This window comes from Papaver somniferum, chromosome 11 (genome assembly GCF_003573695.1).
Source record: "Papaver somniferum cultivar HN1 chromosome 11, ASM357369v1, whole genome shotgun sequence".
In the NCBI taxonomy this organism is placed as follows: Eukaryota; Viridiplantae; Streptophyta; class Magnoliopsida; order Ranunculales; family Papaveraceae; genus Papaver; species Papaver somniferum.
This window is the reverse complement of record NC_039368.1, coordinates 73889801-73916901: the sequence shown is the minus strand read 5'-3', so window position 1 is coordinate 73916901 and position 27101 is coordinate 73889801. Positions and strand designations below refer to the sequence as shown.

The 27101-nt window shown below is 38.0% G+C and overlaps 3 protein-coding genes across 4 annotated transcripts; 2 read left to right on the top strand and 1 right to left on the bottom strand.

Moving 5' to 3' along the window:
• The first annotated feature begins 7051 nt into the window (after window positions 1-7051).
• LOC113323857 (probable ubiquitin-like-specific protease 2A) lies at window positions 7052-10564 on the top strand. Of its 2 annotated transcripts, none has more exons than XM_026572204.1 (7): window positions 7052-7233; window positions 9037-9367; window positions 9443-9613; window positions 9699-9830; window positions 9917-9998; window positions 10086-10199; window positions 10295-10564. In XM_026572204.1, exons 1-7 carry the CDS (start codon window positions 7176-7178, stop codon window positions 10364-10366), a joined length of 960 nt encoding a protein of 319 aa, XP_026427989.1. In that variant the 5' UTR covers window positions 7052-7175; the 3' UTR covers window positions 10367-10564. The 2 variants fall into 2 exon arrangements, with proteins under 2 accessions (XP_026427989.1, XP_026427990.1); XM_026572205.1 differs by having other exon boundaries at window positions 10086-10203.
• Window positions 10565-18831: 8267 nt separating this feature from the next.
• LOC113324565 (small RNA degrading nuclease 1-like) lies at window positions 18832-20241 on the top strand. Its single transcript, XM_026572877.1, has one exon. It carries the CDS (start codon window positions 18832-18834, stop codon window positions 20239-20241), a length of 1410 nt encoding a protein of 469 aa, XP_026428662.1.
• A 704-nt stretch (window positions 20242-20945) lies between these two features.
• On the bottom strand, window positions 20946-22066 carry LOC113324564. Its single transcript, XM_026572875.1, has 5 exons — window positions 22037-22066; window positions 21481-21930; window positions 21283-21317; window positions 21071-21148; window positions 20946-20976 (listed from the first exon to the last, which is right to left on the bottom strand). The coding sequence occupies exons 1-5, from the start codon at window positions 22064-22066 to the stop codon at window positions 20946-20948; spliced, it is 624 nt and encodes a 207-aa protein (XP_026428660.1).
• Window positions 22067-27101: the final 5035 nt, after the last annotated feature.

Here is a 27101-nt window from a genome sequence, read left to right as displayed (position 1 = left end):
TGTTTGTTGAACTCCTTTTTTTTTTGATGTTCTAAGTTTCAACTTTAAGGTTAATGAATTTTGGGTTTTAATTTTAAACAATCAATCATAACATTTGTTTGATCGATGATCTTTGTTTTCAATCAAAATTAAAATGATGGAAAAAATTTTCAATGGGTGGAAAAGAGAAGAAGAAGTGGAATGATATGATTATGAAAATAAAGGATATAGGTTTAGATTTAGTATAAAGGTGAAGGACAATATAGACAAATTTTTATTTTTAAGACATCCCTTAACCTCCTTCAATGGATGGGAATAAAAAGGTGGCCCCTAATTCCTTTTGAGTGGCCCCTAAAAACGCTAGGAAAAACAAAGTTAAGACAATCTTTGTTCTTCTTCCTCTCATCGGACCGAAATGAGAGTTTCTAAGGTTCGAGAATTCTCACTTTCGAATTCTTGCATGTCCGATTCTTCGAGAAAGAAAAACTTCTTCATCATCTCAAACACCAAAAGAACAAAAGGTAGAGGATCTAATCACTTCAACAAGTACTCAAAGGAAGGTTTTGGAACTCAACAGTCAATTCCGATAGTAAATGCGTCTTCCTTGCTTCATTTACTTCAATGGCAAATAAGAACTTTACTAGTGTAAAATGGTCTTGTTCTACTCATTCTTCTATGGAAATTACTATTGATGACATGCCTACTCTTATTTTTGAAACTAATTCCGGTTGGTATTTCACCAGTAATGATTGTCAGAACACGTTCAATACCCTAATTAGTTTTGCATCTATTATTGAAAGAAAATTTGTTTAAGTTTCGGATGATGATTATGTGAAGTTTGTTAATGACCGAAAATGAGGAGTCATTCATAAAGGCATGTTTAAGGCATCACTAAATTCAGTAAATGTATTTTATGCAAATATATATGATGACAATATGAATGAATGCTACTTTAGGACTATGATCGGTACTAAATCATTTTTGGTAAATCGGCAAGTGATTTCCGAACTTATTGAATATCTATGGAGATATATGATACTTTCTCCCTTAGGAGACAATAGTCCGGTTGAAAAGAGGCTATCACTGCCATAATTGGTGGATCATGGGCAAAAAATTGCCTCTTGATTAAAAATGTCCCATTTCATTTCAAAGTTTTTGGAAAACTTGTTGTTGCAAATCTTTGTCCAAGCACTATGCACAAGACAAAGTGGAACAAATACATGATTGATCTGATTTACTATCTTGAAGGAAGAGTAACAAACTTTGAATTATGTGGCTTGATCATAAGGCAAATGATTGAAATCAGGTTTGGTAATAGAATTCCAGGATTTTCATGTCTTCTCACTAGGATTTGCAGCTCGTTAGGAATCACCTTGGTTAATTCTCCTTCAAGGAAGCCTAAATCTCTTTATTAAAGCATTCTTAACATAATGAAAGGACAAGGGAGCACCAGAATCGGTTCTGCAGGTGCCTGCACCTCTTCAGGAACCAATATTTATACTCTTCAAGCTGAGGTCTCTTTCCTCCGTACTGAAGTAAGAAGACTTCAGAGAAGAGTTACTTACTCCAAACATCAGCTTGATCTTGCCACTAATAGATATCCAAAATTGGATGGAGAACTTTCAAGCATTGCAGAAGACTACCAGGACACTAAATCTGATGAGGAAATTAACTGGGGAGACTCAGATTAAATGTCTATTTCTTGTCTTGTTCTTCATGGAACGATGAGTGATTTGTACTTTAGTTAATGTGACATATGTTTGTACGAAGTTGTATCAACCATACTAAAATTCTACTTTTGGTATTTATTTCGGTTTATGAGATATTATTTTGGTTTTGATCAAACCCTAATATTTCTGATCTCATGTTATGTATATCACTTATGATGTTGTGACTCTTTGATATGATCAGGTTTCAGATCTAACCATGTGGGATGCTTATATCAAAAGATCATAAGTAGGTACGATTAAACTCATATGTGAAGTCGCAATTATACTGTTATCGGTTTATGTTTCATAAAAATTGTGTTATATAGTATACATATGAGTTTTCTATGAGCAAGATGATTTCAGGGTTGGAACTGTTTTGAAAGCTGTGAAACAAGATGTGAGAAAACTTTATGAAGAGTACAACACCATGTATTCAAATGACAATGCAGAGGAAAGTGACATCAGCTTTTTAACTTTGCTTATCTACTTGTTATCATAAATATTGTTATAATCATCACTTACTAATACTATTGATTTTACTGATGTCTTAGGTAGTGGGCCAACAACTACTGCTGGTGTAGATGACATGGTAGTTAGTGTGCAAGAAGAGAACATTGAGGATATGCTTGAGTCGATGAAGAAAAGGCGAAGAATGAATGTTCACTACACTCATCCACAGTCAGAACTTGAAAGGTATTTGCTTGATGACTGTGAAACATCTACAAGGGATTTTGATATTCTGGCTTGGTGGCAGGCTAATAGTACCAAGTATATGGTACTATCACTTATGTCGAAGGATATTTTGGCAATACCAGTGTCCTCAGTTGCTTCAGAGTCTGCATTCAGTACCAGAAAGCGTATTCTTACTCCATGGAGAAGCTCGTTATATGCAAGAAAGTTGAAGCACTTCTCTGTACGCAAAGCTGGTTGCAGAAACCTATCTCTCTTGATTTCGTATGTGACTATGGACCTGTTGGAAACAATAAAGAAAATTCACACAAAATAAATCTCAAACAGCTGAGTTGCGGACTAGGTCGCTATCTTTAAGGTATTTCGCGACTCTGCCTCTTGATTGTGCTGGCAGTCAAAAACTTGTCGAACACCTATGGGATAAAACAACTGATTCTCTCTTGTTCGATTTCTCTGCACCTTGAGAAATCGAACCAACTCTTACTCTATCTTACACTTGCTCAGAATACAAATAGATGAAAAAACTCAGTAATTCATCTTCTCCAAAAACTGTCTTTTATAACTCAAAGGAAATCAATTCGGTTTAATGAGAATTAAATCAATAATAACTGCATACTTAAAATCCTCCATAACAGTAATAAAACGTCTAGAATATAAAACCGAAATTAATGAATTTAATTAAGAATATTAAGTTGACAAAATACCGTTATGGAAATCAGAAGTTAAATCTGCAAAAAATTAACTTTTAAATCAGTATACCTCCCAAGACCCCAAAACCCCGCTCTCCCGGATTATTTTAAGTAATATAGATATATATATATATATATATATATATATAGTATACCTTGCCAAATGCATGGGGTGAGACTTGAACCCAAGTCTATAGTGTGGGAGCCCAAAATAATACCACCACACTAATTCTATAAGTTTGATATAATATTACAAAACTATGTTTTTTAAATATATATATCTCCCAACAGTACCAGATGACAATGCCAGCATTGAAGATGGTAATGAAATCTCTTCTCTTGTTTTTTAACTTAAAATTTGAATGAATGTAGTAACTAACTGTGACTGATACACTAAGCATGATAAGTCAGATCTGTTATCTTCTTTTATCTACTAGAATTAAGTCACATTTTGAATGTCATAATCTGGTATTGCTTATAAATGATATTTGTATTGCTTGTAATAATGAAACCAATGGTTAAACCCAATGTGTTAGGAAAAAGGATTTAAATGCCTCTGCGAAGTCAGACATATAGTCATCTATTCAATAGAAATGGTAATGTGCAAAATGTTGAATGTCATAATCTGGTATGTTCAGGGTAATATCTAGAGTTGAAGTGTTGAATGTCATAATCTGGTATGTTCAGGGTAATACCTAGGATTGAAGTGTTCTCTGGAAGTGGATGTTTACGCACAAAGCCCTGAACTGGGGAAATTGTCCCAGTTGAAACTGTAGCCTTTTCCATAGTTATCAAAGTGAAACTGCAACTTTCATTTTTTATATTTTATTTACTGAATGTGGTTTTGAAACATATTCATCTGAAAGAAAGATAACATAAATTGGGAATTTTCTATTGCAATTCCATGTTAACATTCCACCAGTCATTCTCTTATCTTATCTGTTGCTTTTCTTCTTGGCATTCTTGTTGCAGATATTTTGGGCAAGGATGAGGATTAAGGGGATGATTGGCTTGAGAAATGGATGGACTGCAGTCTTTTACTGGTCTGCTACTTGAGAAATGAAGATTAAGGGGATGACTGCAGTCTTTTACTGGCAACTCTTCATGCTACTTGCTTTTTAACTTTGGTTATCTACTTGTTAAGACATCAGCTCTGTTTAACTTTGGCTATCTTTAGACTTTGGTTAAAACCGAACCGAATATGTACAGCGTGCAGGTATAGGTAGGGGTGCACATGTCCTACCCTTAACCGCCATTTCTACCCTATCCGCCACTGTTTTATCCGTACCCTATCCTACCCGTCAAACGGCGGATAGGGTGATGGTTAAAGATTTCGTACCCGCCATTAAATGGGTAGGGTGACGGGTAAAACTCGAAATTATCCTACCCTACCAGCCTACCCACCTAATATCTGAAAAGACTAAATAGTCCTTTCATTTTTTTTCCTGCGTAAATTTTTGTTGTTTTCATCGATATCAGGGGTAAAAAGCTAACATGTTTTTGCTCTTCCTTTTTAAGTTCTTATCTTTCTTCTTCTCCCAAATCAAACGCACACCCCATACCTAATCGAACACACAAAATACTTCCTCACAAATCTATCAGAAGAAGTGGAGTACTAATTCGATTGAATTCTTAACGAAACCCCTTTCTCCTGTTATTACTCCATCTCCGTGTAAAGAGGAATACAACAGGTAAATTGGATTTTGTTTGATTAATTGGTGACTCTGATATGTCTACTAATTTCATACTCTGCATGTTTATAAAATCATCTCCTTTGAATTGATTTATGGTCTCCCTCTCGCCACACTACCCTTCTAGTATCTGCATCTTCACTGCTAATATCATTTCAATGGTTTTCTGTTTTGTAGAGTAACGATTTAATCGCAGGAGGAAAAAGCAAGAGAACCAAAAGGATAGCACCAAAATCCGATGATATCTACTTGAAACTTCTTGTCAAGGTATAAATCTAGAAACCCATTTCTGCAGTTCTTATTGTTTTCATATTCTCACTTGAAAATCTGATTAGATGTTGTATTTTGGTTCTGTGATTGATTTAGTTGTTTCTCTCGATCAGAAATTAGGGATTTGGTCATTTGTAAACTGATTGATAAATTGGATCTTCATGATTTCTAGCTAAAACCCATGTCTTTAAATGTATACATTTTCAATATTTCAAACAATTTCAGTAAGATTTTGATTATTTGACTTTGAACCCATGTCTTTAAAAGAAATTGCTGCTCTTCAATTGTTTAGTATTTGAAGAAATTATTTGAGAAATTAACATGCATGTTAACTGATTGATGAAATTTCTCATAGGAATTTGTTCCACATGGAGGACGAGTTTTAATGGGATTCTTAATTGGACATTTGTTGATTTTTGGCTAAGGATTCTTTACCAAAAAAGTAAGGTTAGAGTCTTGATTTCCTTCTTATTACTGTAACTTATTTTGAAATTCTTGTGAATTCCTTACCACCCACCAATTCCAGTTTTGCCTGCACTCTCACCAAACAAGATGGTAATTAGAATTTTTAAGCTTGTAGTCTGTACTCCATTTACTGTCTGCTAATTGAGAATAAAACTTGTTCAGAGTCTGAACTTCAGACTTCAGAAAGTCATGGAAAAAAAAACGGTTATACCCGCCACCCTACCCTACCCGATCCGCCAGAGAATGGGTTGGGTAGGATCTTACCCGTTTAATGGCGGGTAGGGTGGCGGGTAAATTTTTTCTTAACCGCCAGTAAACGGGTAGGGTTGCGGGTATAGGCCATATCCTACCCACCCTACCCGTTGTGCAGCCCTAGGTATAGGTACAAAACCGAACTGAACCGTAAAATAACGGAATAGTGTCGGCGCGGTTAAAAACCGAACAGAATACTAAACAATTCGGCTACGGTTTCAATTGTGATAACCACACTATACACGGTTAGGTCAACGGTTTTACTCATAACCGCACCGAACCGCACCGTGTGCAGGCCTAATAACTACTCCCTCTGTATTTTTTTATCTGTCCTAATTTCTACTTTGGTCTGTCTTTTTTTATTTGTCCGCTCTGTTTATAGACATACTTTGCCCTTAAACTATCAAATATACCCTTATTTTTTATAATCATAAAATCCTTTTTAATATAAACTTAATTCAAAATCTTAAATTATCACCATATATAAGGAAGAAATCTACTCAATATCTTTAAATTAATTGTCATTCCTTTTATGAATAATCCTTTTTTGAATAAAAACATTTATGAATAATTATAAAATTACTAATAAAACTTCTACTTATTCTTACATCCCGTTCTAATTATGGACTCCATAATAAAAGCAGTATAAGTTTGTTTTTATTTTCTTAAAATATTTCCTAAAATAACAATACTATCCAATTTATAATTTTTAATACTATTAATTTTAGTTTTGGTAACAACATAACATTAAATATGACTAGTCAAGGGTTAGTCAAGATATTTTGTAGGATTTCCTTAATATCTTGATAAAGTCAATTATGACTGTTAATTTGAAACTGAGGGAGTACATAGGAATCACCGGTGAAAACAAACAGATTTATGAGGACCAAAAAAGAAATAACATATTATATTTATAATGCTTTACGCTGAACAGGGGGCAAAAAAAAAATTGGCTTCAGGCCACTAAAAATGCAGGACCGGGCCTGCTGTCACTTCCCATTGTCTTAGATACGTGACACAGAGTAGGAGATGTGGGGAAACACGCCAAAAAAGTTCTCCTACCAGAGAGCGAAAGATGGAGATAAGTACAAAACCAATAAATATCCTTCTAGGTTCAGTACTTCCATGATTTATAAAGGGAATACCAGTCCTAATAAGTGCTGATACCATTTCATCGATCCAACGGCCAGAATCGGTAGGATTTTTTTATCGTATATAAAACGGTATCAGCACTTAGTAAAACCCGTATCCCCTTTATAAATCATCTAAACCTGCTACGACACTGATCAGAGAGAGAAAAGGTCTCTTTAGTGTTTACTCCGTCAGTCCATCCTACCGACCGGAGAGAGAGTCTTTATGGATTCAATACACAAACAATGTACTTCTAGGTTCATTACCACTACCACTACTGCATTGATCTGTTTCGCACCATGGGAAAGGAGAAGAACGAAGAAATAACCTACATCGATGTTGATTCTCAAAGCTCGGGTAACTCTTTGATTCTCTTTTTGTTTGAAAAATCTGGGGTTTTGATTATTTTGTTTCACCATAAAGCATAAACTACTAATTGATATACAGGGTTATTGAAATGTAGGGTTTTTCAAGTGATGGAGTTTTAGGTTTTACTTTTGATCAAGAAAAAACGAAGGGTTTTTCTTGGTTTTAGGTGATCAGAGATAAAATTGAGTTTTCTGTGTGCTAGTAGATACCATATCAGTAAGTTAATTGTTTTTCTGAACTAGGGTTTTGAGTAAGAATCTATAAGAAAGCATAAGGACACTATGAAAAGAACAAGTTCTGAAATTGATTTGTCTTTGATAAGATTTCTCATTTTAAAAGATAGTCTTTGAATTGTGATTTCTGGAAGCATTGTAGGATCGGAAACTATTAATTCGGCTTAGAGCCCATTGGTAAAAAGGTGTGGTCAGTCTCTGCTGTCACCACTAACAGCTAACTTAGCGTTCTTTCAGACCCTAAAAACTGTCACATTGCTTATATTGTCCAAGTTTAATTTATAAAATTCTATGAATTGAGTGAAAGATAAAAGTCATGCCCCAATGTATTATGATTTTGAGGAGCTGATTGCATATTAGTTTCTTTTACACCTTAAGCATCATCTTAACTGACTGAGGCTCATTCTATAACTCAAGTTACATTAGGTTCTTTGTACTTTTAGTTTTGTGTTGTTTTTTCATTAGATAATAGTGCTTGGAACTTAAAACAACTTTAATAGATGTTTATAGTGCTCGGACTTCAAAACAACCTTGTCCCGTACAGATTGTTTTTTCGTGGACACTATGAAGAAAACAAGTTCTGAAATTGAATCGACTTAGATAACATTCTCATTTTTGAAAGAACGTTTTTGAATTGTGATTTGTGGAAGCATTGGAGGGTTGTAAACGATTAATTCGGTTAGAGCCCATTTGTAAAGGTGTGATCAGTCTCCGCTGTCAGCACTAGAATCAAACTTAGCGTTCTTTCATCTCCTAAAAAATGTCACATTGATCCTATTATCCACGTTCAATTTTGAAAGTCTATGAATTGAGTGAAAGATAAAAGTCATGCCCCGATGTTTTATGATTTTGAGGAGTTGATTGCATATTAGTTTCTTTTACACCTTAAGCATCATCTTAACTACCTGAGGCTTCTTGTATAACTCAAGTTACATTAAGTTTTTTGTACTTTTGGTTTTGCATTGTATTTCCTTAGTTTTGCGTTTTGCATTATAGTGCTCAAACTTTAAAACAACCTTGTATTGTACAGGTTGTTGTTCCGTGGACACTATGCAAAGAACAAGTTCTGAAATTGAATTGACTTAGATAACATTCTCATTTTTGAAAGAACGTCTTTGAATTGTGATTTGTTGGAAGTATTGGAGGGTTGCAGACGATTAATTCGGTTTAGCGCCCATTTGTAGAAGTGTGATCAGTCTACGCTGTCAGCACTAAGATCAAACTGTTCTTTCAGCTCCTAAAAACTGTCACATTGATTCTCTTATCCAACTTTAATTTAGAAAATTTTATGAATTGAGTGAAAGAGATAAAGTCATGCCCCGATTTATTACGATTTTATGGAGCTGGTTGCAATTGCATTCTAGTTTCTCTTACACCTTAAGCATCAACTTAACTGACTGAGGCTCATTCTATAGCTCAAGTTACATTAAGTTCTTTGTACGTTTAATTTTGCGTCGTTTTTCCATTAGATGTTTATAGTGCTTGGAACTGAAAAGTTAAAACGACCTTCATAAATGTTTATAGTGCTCGGAATTTAAAACAACCTTGTACTTTACAGATTGTTGTTCCGTGGAGGCTCCAAAGACTACAAACAGGCCAACATCCTCGGGATTAATAGAGAAGTTTGACAAATCACCACCCCTATGTATAAATTATACTATACCTCGACGGAAGCAATCAAAGATGCGACGCAGGAAAATTTATTCAACTATCTCTCCTCGACGTCAGCCGTCAAAAAAGATAATTGAGAAGAAGATTCCAACCTGCAAGCAAGATCAAAATTCAAAAACCTTTCCTCGACGTCAGCCATCAAAGAGGATAATTAACAGCAAGATTTCAGTCCGCAAGGAAAATCAGCTTGGCACGAACAAGTTTCAGTCCTACTTCGAGTGGGTTCACTAACACATTGTTCTACATGTAGATCGTTTTTAGTTTGAAGATACTGAGGATGTTCTTTCGTGCAGGGATATTTTATGGAGCTCCTTTTCGCCAGAAAGAAAGAACTGTTTCGCATACATGGATTGCATTTGGTTTTCCTTGTATAGGAAAGGGTTGCCCAAGGAAAAGGTGTTGGCCTGGGTTAAGAACAGACATATTTTTTCAAAAAAATATGTTTTTGTTCCCCTTGTATGCTGGTACGTTTAATACTAACACTGAGCACAATCCTTTTCTCATCGACCAGATCTGATGTGAAGTTTATATGATATGTCAATTATTTAGGGGTCACTGGAGTCTTCTGATCTTATGCCACTTTGGAGAAAGTTTGGAGTCCACAACTACAAAACCATGCATGCTGCTACTGGATTCCCTTGAAATAGCAGATCCAAGGAGGTTCGAACCTGATATAAGAAAGTATGTCTCTCGTCCATGGTTAATTTTTCTGTGTTGTAGTTCTATGCTTGGGTTATAACATATCATATATATTCTTGCATTTCCAGGTTTGTATTCGACATTTTTGAAGTGGAAGGCAAACCGGATCACAAAAAGGCAATTGGAAAAATTCCTTTGTTAGTGCCAAAGGTAAATCTTACCTTTTTTTTTTTAATTATTATTTTGAAATATAGATCCCTCGTCTTGAATTCTCATGTGTGCATATGGAATTCTCAGGTGCCACAACAAAGGAATAAAGATGATTGTGGATTTTTTGTTCTCTACTACATGGAATTGTTCATGAGATCTGCTCCAGACAATTTTATCATCGACAAGGGCTATCCTTACTTTGTAAGTACGTTTCTCGAAGATGTAGTGCAAAGATTCCAAGTATTTTGTATCTGTCTGACACTTAAACGAGTGAATATCCTTTCTATGTGTTGCAGATGGATGAAAATTGGTTTAGTGCTGAAAGCGTGCAAAAGTTCTGTGCACAAGTCAATTTCTTCTGTAAGTGAATTGTCTAGTTCTTGTACTTTATATGTACTCTGGTTGCTTAGTATGGCATAACTCATACACTACGGTGTTGTTTTTCAACTTACTCTACTGATCTGTTTCTCGAAAACGGATCACCTACTTAGGAAGTCTGTCAGTTGTATATTATGACATTAAATGGAGGAAAGAACTTATATATCAGTTTCAGGCTGTTGTGTCTATTGTCAATTTCCTTGAAAATTGGACGAGTGTTTAACTTGTCTGATTTTTTTGTTTGTCAGTTTTGTCAGTTCATAAAATTGAAGAATCTGCTGTGCTTTTTAACACTCTCCAGCAGTTGTATGTATTTCTATTCCGAGATACAAATGCTGGTATTGACTTAACCCAATACACATTAATCAATGTGGCTTGTTTCGATTAAAAAAAAAATCCTTCGGAGCAAGAACAGAATTCTGTTCAAGCTAAAGATTGAAAGAAAATTTAAAAAGAACTTGCTACCAAATTCTGATATGTTTCAAGATTTAGCATGATTCCCAGATTCATAATATTGCAATTGATAAACCAGAATATGAAACATGAAAAAAACAATCTCCATTTAACATGAGCAGTTTACAGCCATCACGGGACTGTGCATTTGTTACAGACATCACCAGAATTTCCAGACATGTTAGAATCTCGCGCATTTGGTGCACAGTGCACAAGGTGCCTATTCACGCCAAGAATAAAGTTAGTCTAAGAACTCGGATCCTCGATTTCAAACTGTTTTTTAAAAGCAATTCTGTGAAGCAAAAAAGTTTTACTTCTGACTTTCGAGAAGATACTGCATGCATAAATCGACTCAGTGCAATGTAGTGACTTGGTGAAAGTACAATACAGATCTAGCATGCCTGTGCAACTGCAGTGGAGCAGTCCCTAGTGAAACTCCCATGAACCAGCACTTTTATGTTTTATGCAGGTATCTCAGCAATGGGAATGGTACACTTTTTGCAATCTGCATAACAAATTCTTCACTAACTTTACATCAAAACCGAGTTGAACCCTCCAAAGGACAATTTCCGCCTTTAGAAATAAACTAGCGTTGCATAGAGTGGATAACTGCAACTTCAAAGACATTTTCTTCTTCAACTTGCCCTTCGTTCTCCAGAGGTTTAGCTACAGTAACACACTGAAATATAGCTAACAGTCTGTCCAATGAGAAAGTTCTAGGTCCTTTCATGATCTATTTTTGTTCTGCATTTTCTTTTTTCAGCTTTGGTGGAAATGAGTGGGGGATAGCTATCAGTTTCGTCTCCAAAAACAACAAGTACTGTTTGTTTTTGTTTTTTCCTGTGGAATACACCCGTTAAAAGAAGAGGCGGAGCCGCCAAAAGCATTACAATTCTATGACTGAGGAGATTTAGCACCTTTCTGCAAACTAATTTGCCTTTAAAAACAAATTGAACTGGTAATCGAGAAAAAAAGTATGTCACGCCATGGTGTATGTTATTCCATGGCTCCACTACAACTTAAAAAGGTACATGGTGGTCGGCAGGGGCTGAGCTATCTCAGTGCAATCTCAGCTCAGTTGGCACCAAAGCTTAACTTCGGCCCGGTTTAACCCTAGTACTGGTCGATCCACTTAAATGTCTCACAGATGAGTGAACTACCTCCGGAGAGATGGAAGGTAGTGGTGGAACAAAAGACTCCATACCACCTGACGGAGGAGAGGAGACAGGCGCAAACACCTAAGAAACTGAAATACCCACCACCGATTAATTTTCACACCACCTCGCAACTTCTCTCTCCTCACGTGTTCTAAAATTTACGATAAGACCTGCTATAGACAATCACATTGATGTCCTGTCTGCCTATAAATCCGTATCCTAGATTTTTTTTTCAAGTTTCTGGCTCCGCGCTTGCTAGACCTGCCAAGAAGTGCCATAGAGAGAGAGAGCCTTCGTTGAATTTAGTACACGCACAGCCAATAAATATACTTCTAGGTTTATTGATCAGAGAGAGAAAGAGTCTTAGGTCTATGCTGTTTGGCATACTAGGTGGCATGGCAAACCAGTTGCGTCATTATGGGAAAATCACTGGGCGATCGAGAATCAAGCTAGCGTTATTATCCAGAACGTTGGAAATATTATGAGTATCGTTAGCGTCATACATCCCATCACTCGATATAAATAGTATCGCTGGCGATATCAAGATTATGGACCAATAGATATTTTGCAACGGCTATTTCCCCCTACTGGTTCCTGTATATACACCCTTATATTTCTCCAAGTTACTCACACCTACTTCTACCTATATTTCACCAATTTCTCTATCTCTATTCTCATTTTAAATTTCATAATCATCAACGAGATCCAATGAAGAGAGGAATGTTATTGTGAATCGGTCTCGATTACGACAAGAAATGCATCGAAGGAGGTTGTAAGAACTTGATGATGAGGAAGCTGGAGATAATAGACTAATCGACACTTTGATGCTTGTACATACAGGCCAAATACCTAGAGTTCTAGAGACACAAGAAGTATTCTCAAGAAGGTATATGTATCAAGGGAGGGAATTTTACCATCAGAAACTGATGCATGATTATTTTCTTCCCAATTGTGTACTCTGATCATAATTTTCAAGGTCGATTTCGTATGCCTCATCATCTGGTGATAAAGATTATTGAAGAGCTTTATCGAGTAGAACCTCAATTTAATTATTAGTTTGATGCACTCAATATTAGAGGTCATAGTCTTGAACAAAAATATACTTCGGCTTTAAGGATTCTAGGGTATGGCACTCCAGCGGATGCGAACGATAAGTACCTTTGTATGGGTAAAACAGCTTCATTCACTTACCTTTCATTGTTTTGTGAAGTAATGATTAATCATTTTGGTCCAACATATTTACAAAAACCAACCGAGGAACATGTTAGACAAAAATTGAGGGAGAATGAGGAAAGGGGATTCCCAGGAATGCTAGGTAGTCTCGATTGTATGCATTGGGTATGGAAAGGATGCCCTGTTTATTGGTCCGGTCAATATAAGGGTCATTATCCAAAACCAACAGTTATCCTTGAAGCTGCTCCTTCTTATGATTGTTGGATATGGCACGTTTGTTTTTTTTTGGTCTTCCGGGTTCACAAAATGATATTAATGTTTTGAACAAGTCACCTCTGTTTGAAGATCCGAAGCATGAAATTTTTCCCCAAGTACTTTTCATGATCAACGACCTTCAGTATATTCATGGCTATTATCTTGCAGATGGTATCTACCCAAAATGGTCCACCTTGGTTCAATGCTACCGTCAACCTCCTGCCGGTGCATTGGTCCGTTCATACCGGCATTTTAACGATGCCCAAATGGCATTGAGGAAGGATGTGGAACGCGCTTTTGGAATTTTGAAGAGCAATTTCGCCATCATTTGTGGCCCATATCGTGGGTTGAACCAATGCATGTTCATTTCCCTTGTTATAAACAAGTAGACCTTTTCATGATTTTCAAGAAAAAACATGCAAACCAGAACCCTCTATAGGAAACCTTCCTTAAGGATGCTGCAGTTTTGAGTTCTTTCTTTTGCGCTTTCGGTTTTCACCACCACCGAAGGAATCAAAGAGTGGAGCATCATCATTAGATAGATTCCATGAAGCTAGGAACGAGGAAATAAGAAGCAACTTCGTCGATACAGGCATATGGAACTCGATAATCTTGTCTGCATCTGCCATTTTTCTCTTGATTTTCACATTGTTTTCTTGAATTTCAAGTGAATTTGGATAAGATGGGACCTTGAACATCTCATTAAGAGCCGGAAATACTTGAAACAACAAGATTGAGAATATAAATTTAAGTTTTCTTATTGAAAAGCTTAACCATACAAATCGTTTTCTCCCATCCTTAATAGGTAGAAAGCCAAAACAGATTTACACAAAATAATATCTTTCCTAACTCACATATTTCCTAACCATATATACAAATATATATATCTCCTAATACCCCCCCTCAAGTTGGAGCATGGAGATTACGAATGCCCAACTTGCGAAGAAGCATCTGAAACTGAGGACGTCCAAGAGCTTTGGTGAAAATGTCTGCAAGCTGAGAAGTTGTGCGAACATGAGAAGTAATAATAGTGCCGGACTGAATGTGATCAAGTACATAATGACAGTCAATCTCAATATGTTTGGTGCGTTCATGAAAAACAGGATTAGCAGCAATATGAAGTGCGGATTGACTATCACAGTAAAGGCGCATAGGCTGAGAGTGAAACACACCTAGAGATTTCAATAATGCCTTCAGCCACGTGAGCTCACTGCAAGTATGAGCCATGTAACGGTACTCGGCCTCAGCAGAAGAACGGGATACCGTGTGTTGCGTCTTTGTCTTCCAAGATATAGGTGAGCCTCCCAAAAAGTAAAGTAACCAGTGAGAGAACGACCACTAAGAGGACAGGAGGCCCAATCAGAGTCACAATAAGCAGTAAGTTGAAGAGCACTATCCTTGCGTAAAACAATACCTTGGCCAGGATGGCCCTTTAGATAACGAAGAACTCGGAGAGCAGCTTCCCAATGAGACACCCGAGGAGACTGCATAAATTGAGCCAATACATGCACCGAGTAACATAATTCAGGACGCGTAATGGTAAAATAAATCAAACGTCCAACAAGCCGACGATACTGAGATGGATCAGAATACAGAGGTCCATTATCAAGAGCTAAACGATGATGTTGATCAATAGGTGAAGTAGCCGGTTTGGCTCCAAGAAGTCCAGTCTCAGACAGAATGTCCAATGTGTATTTTCGTTGAGATAAAAATAATCCATCAGCTCCTCGAGACATTTCAATACCAAGAAAGTACTTGAGATTATCCAAATATTTCATATGAAAAAAACGACTTAAATATGCTTTAAAAGCAGTAATATCAGCGGAATTGTTCCCAGCAATAATTAAATCATCCACATACACAAGCACGTTAATAGAATTCTCACCTCGTCGTAGCGTAAATAGAGAATAATCATCATAAGAGTGTACAAACCCAAATGCCTTAATAGCACCTGCAAGCTTAGCAAACCAATTACGAGGAGCTTGACGAAGGCCATACAAAGATTTATGGAGTCGACACACTTTACCAGGAGAATTTGTCGAATATCCGGGAGGAAGTTGCATATATACTTCCTCATCAAGATCCCCATGTAGAAAGGCATTGTGAACATCCATTATGCAACTCCCAATCACGAGCAACAACGACTGCTAAAAATGTTCTAACCGAAACCATTTTAGCTACGGGAACAAATGTTTCATGATAATCCACCCCTTTCACTTGTCTATTACCGAGCACAACCAAGCGAGCCATATACCGCTCGACAGTACCATCAGAATTATATTTAATTTTGTAAACCCATTTACAACCAATAGCCTTCTTCCCTTTGGGAAGATCCGTAACAGATAATGTGTCATTCTTATCAAGAGCACTAATTTCTTTAGACATAGCTACACGCCAAACGGGAAGACCAACAGCTTCAACATAAGTAGTTGGTTCTTTAAGAGTAGTAATCGCCGCCAAAAAAAGAATATGATTAGCAGAAAAATTTGCACAAGACACATAATTAGTTATGGGATAAGGCGTATTTGAGGACGTTGATGAGTGAGGAGTGGAGGAAACTGGGTTTATTGCTTCGATAATATTACATACATAATCCTTTAACTTAGTATTAGGAACCCGAGACCGAACACTTCGTCGAGCAACCGTATCCGAATTTCAATGATAGGGTCTGACAACACAATATTAGGTGTGCCAGCAGTATCACCAAAAAAATCTCCCGACTCATTCTGAGTAGTTAAATTATCAGATGAGACAAATATGTTATCTGACATGTTCTCAGTGACTGTTGGATTTCCGTCACCAGCTGTTGAGTCAAATTCGCCACCTAATGATGCTGAATTCTTAGTGACTGTTGGACTTCTGTCACAAATGGACACGCCCTGTACTGACCGAGATTTGTCCCTTAAAGCTGTAGAAACCCCTTTGACTGTTTGACTTCCATTGGAACCTGCCCCTTTCTCCACGTCATTGACTGTCTGAATTCTGTCACCTCTGTGACTCGTGTCAACATCTGGCACGTAAGTGAAGCCTGGAACTGGTATGCCAGTGACTGTTGGAGGTCTATCAATGACAATTTCTGAACAACTGGAACTGTGTTGCCGGGATCACCACCTGCCACGCCTGCGACTCCAGATCCTGTTGCTCTTGCATCATTACCGCCACTCGCATCTTGTACATCAGTCACTACACGACTACCACCCAAGAGGTCTGACTGTTCTGCAGAAGTTTCCACGCTACTATCCAACTCAATTTGTCTTCCTTCACTATCATCATCTAAAGGTACAACTGAAAAAGGAAATTTGTTTTCAAAGGAAACGACGTCACGCGATACAAAAAATTGTTTCCTTTCCAAATCAAATAATCGCCGACCCTTTTTTCCATAAGGATAACCAACAAATATACAACGTCGATTTCGTGGATTAAACTTGTTTCGATCATGAGGGACAATACTTGCATAGCACAAACATCCAAATACTCGAATGTGAATATAAATAGGTGGCTTTTTATGTAACAATTCATATGGAGTTTTACCATTGAGCAAGGTAGTAGACGTGCGATTAATAATATAAGCAGCACTGAGGATGCACTTAACCCGAAATCGAAGAGGTAAATTTTCTTGAAATCGCAAAGCACGGGATACATTCAATATATGACGATGTTTGCGTTCCACTCGCCCATTTTGTTGTGGTGTATCTACCCATGAGGTTTGAAATTCTATTCCTTGTGTATTAAAAAACGGAATCAAAGGACGAAATTCCGTACCATTATCACTGCGAACCTGCTTAACTTGTCTATCAAATTGTGTCTTCGCCATAGCACAAAAATCCTGAAAATTCTGTACCACCTCAGTTTTATGTGCCATCAAATAAACCCAGACATAACGAGAATAATCATCAACAATAGTAAGAAAATAGTGTGCACCACAAGAAGACGAAGTTCGATACGCACCCCATACATCACAATGAACTAAACTGAAGATGTCTTTAGCTTTATTCTCGCTAATAGGGAAACTAGCACGAGTTTGTTTAGCCTTAAAACAAGTATCACACTGTTCATTTAGAAATTTCTGACAATCAACTTTATTTATACCAGGAAGCAAAGAAACAATCTTATTAGAAGGATGACCTAAACGCTTATGCCATAAGTAATAATCTTCACCAGTAGTAACTCGGTTTGCCGTAATCTTTGCTCCACTGTGGTACATATAGACCCCATCTCGTTCCTCACCCACACCAGTCAGCGTCCTCGTAGTGCGGTCCTGTATCACACACAACTTATCAGTCAAAGTGACAATACATTTAAGATCTTTAATTAAGCATGCTAAGGAAATCAAATTGCATTGAAGATCAGGAACGTATAAAACACGATATAATCTCATATTATCTCCAAACGCCACAGTGCCTTCACAGGGAGCAATTGTATATGTGCCGTTCAGAAGTTTTACGGAAGAAAAATTTATTTGATATATGTTACACAAATTCCTGTCATATGTTTTGAAGCCCCTGTATCAAGTATCCATTTACTAGAAAGGTTTTCCTTCGAACTCTCCTTATTAGAACAATTAAGCATATTCACAACAACTTCCCACTGTGCATCATTGAGAGTATTAGCAAGTGGTAATCGATCTTGTGATGAAAGATATCTTCCAGTTGACTTGCATCAATATTCATAAGGGCGGTATGAACAACAACTTGTTCATAATTATCGCCATTCAAGATTTCATAAAGCTTAAACAACATTGAAGTCATCCTACCACTGCAGCATTTCTCATTCGCATCCTCCAATTTGTTTATGAAACTAGTCACCCCATCCCGTAGAGAATTGACAAAATCCGCAGGTTTTTCGCAAAGCTGTTTAGCATTCACGGCATAATGCGCCAACTGATTCAATATACTGCTAAATAGTAGTCTTGGGGTATAACAAGTACGGCAACTTGCATAAATGAAAGGTCGCTTTAGATACCTGAAAATTTGAAGAACGGAACTTGTTTTGCCAGTTGATGCATCGCCATAAACGAAAAGTGGAAGCATGGGAGAATTCACCGGACCCAACACGTTTAAGAGCTCAAGTATCTGAAGCTCTCTGCCCCGAAGACTAGAAAGCAAAGAATTCTTCTCCTCAATACACAAGATCGTTGAGGCTGATCCCATGTTCTCATTTGGGTTGCCAAGATTTTAAAGCAGAAATATTCTTTACAGGTCTAGGGTTTTGTCAAAATGATCACATCCTTGCATCGGGGCGTGTGTCAGAAATTTTGCTGTGGTCCAGTCCACTACTACTTTTTAAAATCCGTGTCAGACTTGCCCGGCCCATGGGTGCGCATCTCTATAAGAAACCCTAACTACTACTTTTTAAAAAAAAAACCTAGCTAATTTCTTCTTCACCACCCATTGATTCACATCTCCAGCTTCATCACAATGTTGAAGAAGAAGTTAGCCGCTGCGAAGAAGGATGTTCTTGTTGCCATGGTGAATATGGCACAGCAACGTGGATTAAAAGGTTCTAAAGGAACTTGGCGTGATTTTTTGAATCTTCGCGACCAAAAGTTTGCAGAAAGTAGTCTCAGTGATCCCAGAAAGAGATCTGATCAAGTCTTGGTTTCTTTTCTTGAAACATTTACTAAACCGTCACACATCAAGCTGTTGGAGAGAGTATTGCAAGACCACTTCAATCGTAAAGCAATATCTAAGTTGAACAAGAACAGTGCTGCTAGAGATCTCAAATCCTCGAAGCTGGTTCGTTTAACATCCAGACACCCAGAATATGAATCGAGCTATTCCTTCTCTTCTTATGATGAAGATTGGGTGATGACGAGCATGGGTAACATGTCTAAATCTAATAAAATGCTTGCTGTTGATTGTCAGATGGTTGAGTCTCAGGATGAACCCAATACAGATTTACTGAAAGTTTGTGTTGTAGATGAAAATTTAGAGGTTAAACTGGATAAGCTCGTGCACACGAACAAACCTGTTGAGGACTTGCAAGGAGATACCTGTTCGTTATCGGATGTGCAGAAATCGATGAAAGAGCTCTTGTCTCTTGGTGCTATTTTGATTGGTCACAGACTGCATCGTCATCTAGATGCACTGAAATTGGCTCATGCAAGGGTTATTGATACGTCGCTTATCTTCAAAGGTGCGAATGGCAAGAGGCCTTCGTTCAGGCGTCTGTGCAAGGATGATCTCGGTTGGAATAAGGGTGCTCGACATGACTGTCTGAATAATGCCCGTGCTGCAATGAAACTGGTCCTCGGATTTGATGATCAAGTACTCATAAAGGACGACTCTGTTGAAAATGATTTATCGAACCAACTTTTGCTTCACGGAATGACAGTTCGTGTATTTGAAGAAGAATTACGTGCAATATTTATGGAGGACTCTGCTGTTGTTCTCAAGTTGCATGGAAAAAAGAAAAGCAAAAAGAACAGAAAAAAAAATTATTCTGCTAGCGCCATTTTCAAAGATCAACATGAGGCGCAGGACGCATTTCAAAGTATTCAAGGTGTGGAAGGAGTGGATATCAATGGTCTCCCACAGAAAAGTATCTCATTTCGACTCAAGAATGGGGATACAGCCCATCTCTATGTTCGTAAGATGGTTAGAGATGATGATAGTCCTCCTGCAGTACTCGACTCTTCATCCAGAAAGAGACAGATCGAAGAAATAGAACCCAGCAGTGAGGAGGAGTCCAATTATAAGCTACAGAAGAAGAATTCAACGAATCTGTGCCAGGATGAGCTCGGACATGACGACATAGGGGAGAAGGGTGCTGAAAATGATTGCCCGGATAATGCACTTGCTGCAATGGAAGATGATCGACATGATTGACCGGATAATACACTTGCTGCAATGGAAGATGATCAAGTCATAAAGGATGACTCTGGTGAAAATGATTTATCGAAGCAACTTTTGCTGCACGGAATGCAAGAATGTGTACCTGAAGAAGAATTGCGGGCAATATTTTTGGAAGACTCTGCTGTCATTCTTAAGCTGAATGACAAAAAAAAAAGAAAGAAGTGTTATTCTGCGAATGCCATTTTCAAAGATCAACACGAGGCACAGGAGGCATTCGGAAGTATTCAGGGTGAGGACGGAGTGGATACAAATGGTCTCTCACAGAAACGTATCTCACTTCAACTCAAGAATGGGAATACTGCCCATATCTACGTTCGTAAGATGGTTAGAGATGATGATAGTCCTCCTGTACCAGACTCTTCTTCCAGAAAGAGACAGAACGAAGAAGTTGAGCAGCCCAGCAGTGAGGAGTCCAGTTATAAGCTGCAGAAGAAGAATTCCGATGACTGCCTGCCAGAACTAAGGAAAACAGATTCGAAGGCTTCAAAGAAGAAAAAACTCTGAATGCATTAAAAACAACTCCAGCAGAAGGATAGTCAGGTAAAGAAGTAGGTTGCAAAAAATTCACATCTGCTCTGAACAAGGAGTCTGATATCCTTGTTTGTTTATCCTTGTTCAGTAGGTACAAATATTTATTTATCGACGTATGCATGTGATGTTATGTCTAAGTAAAACTATTATAATCCATCTATTCTGCATTTCAAATACCTGAAAAATAACATTTTTAGAGTGTTTTAATTTAAAGCTTCCAATTCCTATACGTTCTGTGAGATAAACCAAATAAAAGAGCCTAAACCTAAACCTTCTTAAGTTATCTATATCTCTAGCAGCTAACATATTGTTTGTCATGTATTTATCCTTTCCGCCTCTCCACCCCCAACTTTATACAACATCCAAAACGCTTAAATGAAAAAAGGAAACTTCAAGTATGTCTATTTCCTATGTCCCCCCACCTATATGCAATCGTTTCTAGTTAGCAAGAACGCTGGAGCTGAACTCATATGGCAGGTGTACCTTTGACCCTCAGTTCCAGAACCTTCTTGTGAGAGCTGGAGTGTATTGAAGCTACAAATTTTGGACTAGCTTTAGGACGGTATTCAGGGAAGAGCCTCCCTGTCCTGTAACGAACGCCGCAAGCATTACAGAGGGTTCCGCGACCCATTGCTTCTCTCCATTGTGAGGTCTTTGTTATCTCACAATGCAAACATTTACCAGGCTGCTGCTTTTTCTATTCTTTTTTCCCTTCTTCATCTTCTTCTGTTCTTTTCCATTAACATTGGATATATATGGTGAATGGGATTCTGCGAGATACTCTGATTCTGATGTTATATAGGAGTTCGGCATTGGTTGGTTTTCGACGTTAATGTTGCATGATCTAAGAGATGTTAAATTTGAAGTGGGTTGTTGACTGAAAATTGCTGATTGTGGGCGCTTGCTCCCTACACGTTCAGGAACAACAGTACCAGGACTGAGAGGCATTGTCTTTTCACCAGAGCAAGAGCTGCTATTCTTACGGACCGAAACTCGGTTTGATCTACGGAGCCGACAGGAGTCATCCTTCTTACTGTCGTTACAGAAGTCTTTGTCCAGAGAAATGCCTCCATCTGAAAAAGAATCCTCGACAAAGGTTGATAACTGTTCCAATTCAGCAATTTCATCATCCTGGGAAGAGCAAAAATAAGTACAACAGATGAGAAGTGAGTTCCAAAACAAGTCACATATAAACTCAGTTCTTCATTCATTTGGGATAGTACAAGACTAATATTACATGAACAAACTTAGACTGACTGAACGACATCATTAGTAATTGATGTGTTACATGTGTACATGCAATTCCAGCCAAGTTAAATTTGGCTACCCAACATCTAATGCTGGAGAACATATTCTATCAGTCAATTGGATCGCATTTAAGCCAACCCGGGCATCTCATTGATTGTGTAACAGTCTAATTCCCCAGAATTACATAAAGGAGACTTCTTAACACGTGTCATAAATGCGTTAACAATATCTCAGTAACATGGTAAACAGAGGTGTCTAATTAGTATTATCGTTACTTTTAGTTTCGACAGTTCACATAAGCGTATTAACGGATGTGAGCTCCCATTAACAGTTTCAGGGTTTTAGGTAAATGGACAATTACTATTTTGGAAACAGCAAGGATATCCTAATGTGCGCTGGGATGCAATAACCAGTGATATGGGGCACTCTGCAGAAGCAAGACTTTAAACAATAAAAAACTGGGCCAATGGAGGTGGAAAGCCATTTAACAGTTGAATGTGGAGGTGAAACAGTAACTTAAGAGTAACATATTCCTACGTATAACTTATTACAAGTTAGAAATGTGTTAGAAATGGATACTACAATAATTAGTGAATATCAAGTGCTAAATGCATATCATTACTGTTGGGACCAAATACGACCAAGGAAACTCACCGGAACAGGGAGTACACCGGAAATAACTGAGCTGTTGTTCGGCATATCATTGCACGGTTCAACCAAAGATTCTGGCGGTGGGATTGGAGGAACCTTATCTTCAAAGGAATTGCAGACTTCTTCTCCAGAGCCTTCAAAATCTTTCATGCTCCAATCAGTTAACACCTCTACCGATTTTTCATCATCTTCCTTTGTAACTTCCTGCACCACACAGGTTTGATGGTATTATTCAAACTCCTCCTCAGTGATGGTCTTTGAAATTGAAGATTAAATTACATAATCGATTACTCACATGAAGGTTTTGATTCATAGTGATATTCTTAAAAGCATACCACTCTGAATTATGTATTTTGTTCTGCTATAATGAACATAACTCAGCAGATTTTGTTTCCAGTTCCGTAGGTGAGAACTTCTGATTGCAATTACCTCGAAATGTTATCACATTCAGTTCCCCCAACTGTCTTATCTCAACATTAAGACATAATCACCACGAATATCGCGCTTAAAAAACCACAACTTCCTTTTTTTTGAGCAAAAGATAAAAACTTCCTGTGCATGCAGAATAAGTTAATTATAAACTTCTTACCTCGATTGAAACTTTGGGCGCCTCCTGTAGATCATGGTTACTCCTGTGCTCTTCCTTGACGAAGGTTTGCTTCCGGCTAAGCTCATTATCCAATCCATAATCTTTCTCTTCCAGTTTATTTTGCAGACCATTCGCAGCAATTTGGACTTGAACCTTGTCTGCACCACTCATGTTTTTCACTCCTTCATGCTTGCCTTGCACAGTGTTTATCTTTGTCGGAGCCTGTGTAGCAGTGTTTAGCATTCTTAAAACAAGAATTTGCTTGCTTTTAAAATCCAATTGGGCGTCACGCTTCTTGATTTCCTTAGCCTGCTGCTCGATTTCTTTCCTTTGAGTTTCTAACCCTCTCATCAACCTTTCATTTTCAAGCACAGTCCTCTTCGTTTTTCTCTTTTCTGAATTAAAATCAAGATGACAATAGAAGTTAAATTAGGTGACAGAAGAATGTAAACATGGAATAGTGGAAAGCGCGCTATAACAAAATTTACCTTTAAGCTTGATTTAGGTGATCTGCCTCCTCCGTCATTCTACTAAGGGATTCCGAACCGTCTTCCAAATTTTTTTCCATGAATCCCAATTTTTGATTCTTTCCACCTATCTCCGCCAATAATCTAAGAATAACATTCTGCAATCTCCTTAACTCTTCCTTTATATCAGTTGCCATAATTAAACTTGAACCTACAATGATTAGTTCATAGAAACAAGTATTAAGCCAAGAACTTCACATTACATAGATTCTAGAAATTAGAGGTATGGGATCACATGAAAACCAACCAACAAACACAACCCCCTCAGCAATGCAGGAGAACTTAAAATTTCAAGGATCCCTCTTACAACAAGGGCTTTATTTGAGACAGCAATCATTCTATGGAGTGATGTGAAGTGAAGGCAAGTGGGGCAGTTGCCCCCATCTTACCTTCTTCAATCAATCTAGGCTAATATGAAATCCCTTTCCTATATGGGGGTTCCCAAATTTTTTTCCTCTTTTAAAAAATCATCAAAAAATAAACCTTAATTTCAGGTCTCAACACTACAAAAACTCACCAAGCACATCATATGCAGATAGATACAACACAAACGAATCCCTGAAATCCTAAAAAACCTTGAAACAAGACTAAAGTTAGAACTTGATATTTAGGTTTTGGGTAGAATATCTTCCACAGAACTTTGTGGAGATAAAAACACTTCTATTTATATTAGAGATGAGTACATTAAGATAACAGGATATTCAAAGTAAAGATAACGATCCCATATTATTAGTCGGATCTTATTGTTGTTGACCAGACTTGGTTGTTGAGTCTTCAGGTTTGTTGAGAGTCTTCAGATTTGTTACTTGACTTAGTTGATTGAGAGATTCCAGGGTACACCACACTACTTGCCTTAACACCCGCCTTCAAGTTGTACAGGAGTTTACGAATGTTCAACTTGTCTCTGAGTAATTGAAACCTTGCCGATGACAAACCTTTGGTGAATATATACGCTATCTGGTCCTTTGTGCTAATGAATCGAACATTGAGTTGCTTACTAGACACCCTTTCACGAACGAAGTGATAGTCGATTTCAATGTGCTTCATTCGAGCATGGAAGATAGGATTAGCAGTAAGGTAAGTTTCCCCCAAGTGCTTCATTCGAGCATGGAAGATAAGATTAGCAGTAAGGTAAGTTTCCCCCAAGTTATCACACCAAATTGATGGAGTTGAAAGTCCAACACCCAATTCTCTAAGTAATGACTGAATCCATATGAGCTCAGAAGTTGCGATTGCCACCCCTCTGTACTCAGCCTCCGTGCTTGATTTAGAAACAATCTTCTGCTTCTTAGTACTCCACAAGATTAGATTTCCCCCGAAGTAGATACAGTACCCAATGGTGGACCTGCGATCATCCAAATTACCCGCCCAATCTGCATCGGAGTATGCATGTAAGGTTATGTCAGGACTAGATCTGAAATACAGTCCATAATCAACTGTATTTTTCAAATACCGGAGAATTCTCTTAACCAGCTCCCAATGCTCAATGTATGGCTCGTGCATGTACTGGCAGGCCTTGTTAACGGCAACATAAATGTCTAGTCTGGTGATATGTAGATATTGCAGTGCCTCCACAACACTGCGATATAAAGTGGAATCGCTAAACTTCTCAGTCCCCAGCTTCTAAACTGTATGATTAGTCGCAAGAGGTGTGGTTACAGGTTTGATCCATCCATTTTGGTACGTCGAAGTAGATCAGTAACATATTTCTGTTGTGTGAGCACCAGCTTGTCTCCTTGCTGTAAAACTTCAACACCCAAAAAATAAGACAAATTGCGCATGTCTTTCACCGCAAAAACAATTCCAAGTTTTTCGATCAACTGTCTAATCTTCATCGGATCACAGCCTGTAACTACAATATCATCCACGTATATTAGAACATAAGTGATAGAAGTGGGTGTGAGCTGCACAAACAGGGAGGTATCTGCAGTAAAACCCAACTGAATTAGGTGTCCACTGAGCCGTGAGAACCAAGCTCGCGACGCCTGCTTGAGACCGTAGAGGCTTTTGTGTAATTTGCAGACGTGATTTGGAAAGTTCGGATCAACATATCCCTGTGGTTGCTTCATATACACCACTTCTTCCAATACACCATGTAAAAATGCATTCTCCACATCTAATTAACGCATTGTCCAGCCATTCATCACCGCAATTGAAATCACCAATCTGATAGTACATGGCTTGATTACTGGAGAGAAGGTCTCACCGTAGTCTATTCCCTCCTGCTGGTGAAAGCCCTTTGCTACAAGGCGTGCCTTGCGACGATTTATAGTTCCATCCAGGTTTTGTTTGACACGAAAAACCCATTTACAGCCGACCACATTCATACCTTTTTCATACTTCACCAGTGTATATGTTCCATTCCTGATCAGTGCATTGATCTGCACATCCATGGCATTTCTCCACTCTGGAACTGTATAGGCCTTGGAATAACACGTCGGCTCCATAAAATCTTCATCTGGCAGAGGATGTTTGCTTGCATTAAGACATAGCTTCTGAATTAGCTTAGTAATACCGCGCTTTGCTCGAGTTACCATTGAGTGACGCTGCTGCTAACTTTGATCGTTAGCAGGATGAGACACTGGGATGGATGTACCAGGTGAGGAAACGATTTCAGATACACCTGCTGGAGCACTTGACTCTGTTGGATTTGCAGGTTCCGTTGGATCAGGCTGATTGAGAGGCAAAGCTTCAGATCCTTCGACAACTGGTTGATCAGAAGAGCTTCTAACGGTGGGACTTTCCGATTCATTATCGAGAGTAGAATAATTCCCCATCTGAGTATGCTCTTCCTGATGGAGTGGCTGTGCAGGTGATACATTCCTTCTGCTAAAAATTGGTAAGTCTAAAAATCCTGTACTAGGATATTGTTGTATTTTACTTACCACAGGGTCTTGCTGCTGCATAGTAGTTTGGAACGGAAATGAGCTCTCCTCAAAGACAACATGCCTAGAGATGTATACTCTATTGGTTTGACGATGCAGACACATATAACCCTTATGGGAGGCACTATACCCTATAAAAACACATGGCAAAGATCTCGGTTCAAGCTTGTTGGAGTTATACGAGCGGAGACATGGATATGTCAGAAAACCAAAGACTCTTAAAAACTTGTACCCTGGCTCTTTCTTGAACAACAGTTCTAGTGGTGTGTGTGACTCAGAGGATGATTTGGGTAGCCTGTTTATGAGATAACAGGCTGTTACGAAGGCCTCAGACCAAAAGGTCTTTGGCATATGTGCATGGAACAGTAAAGCTAGACTGGATTCCGTGACATGTCTAATCCT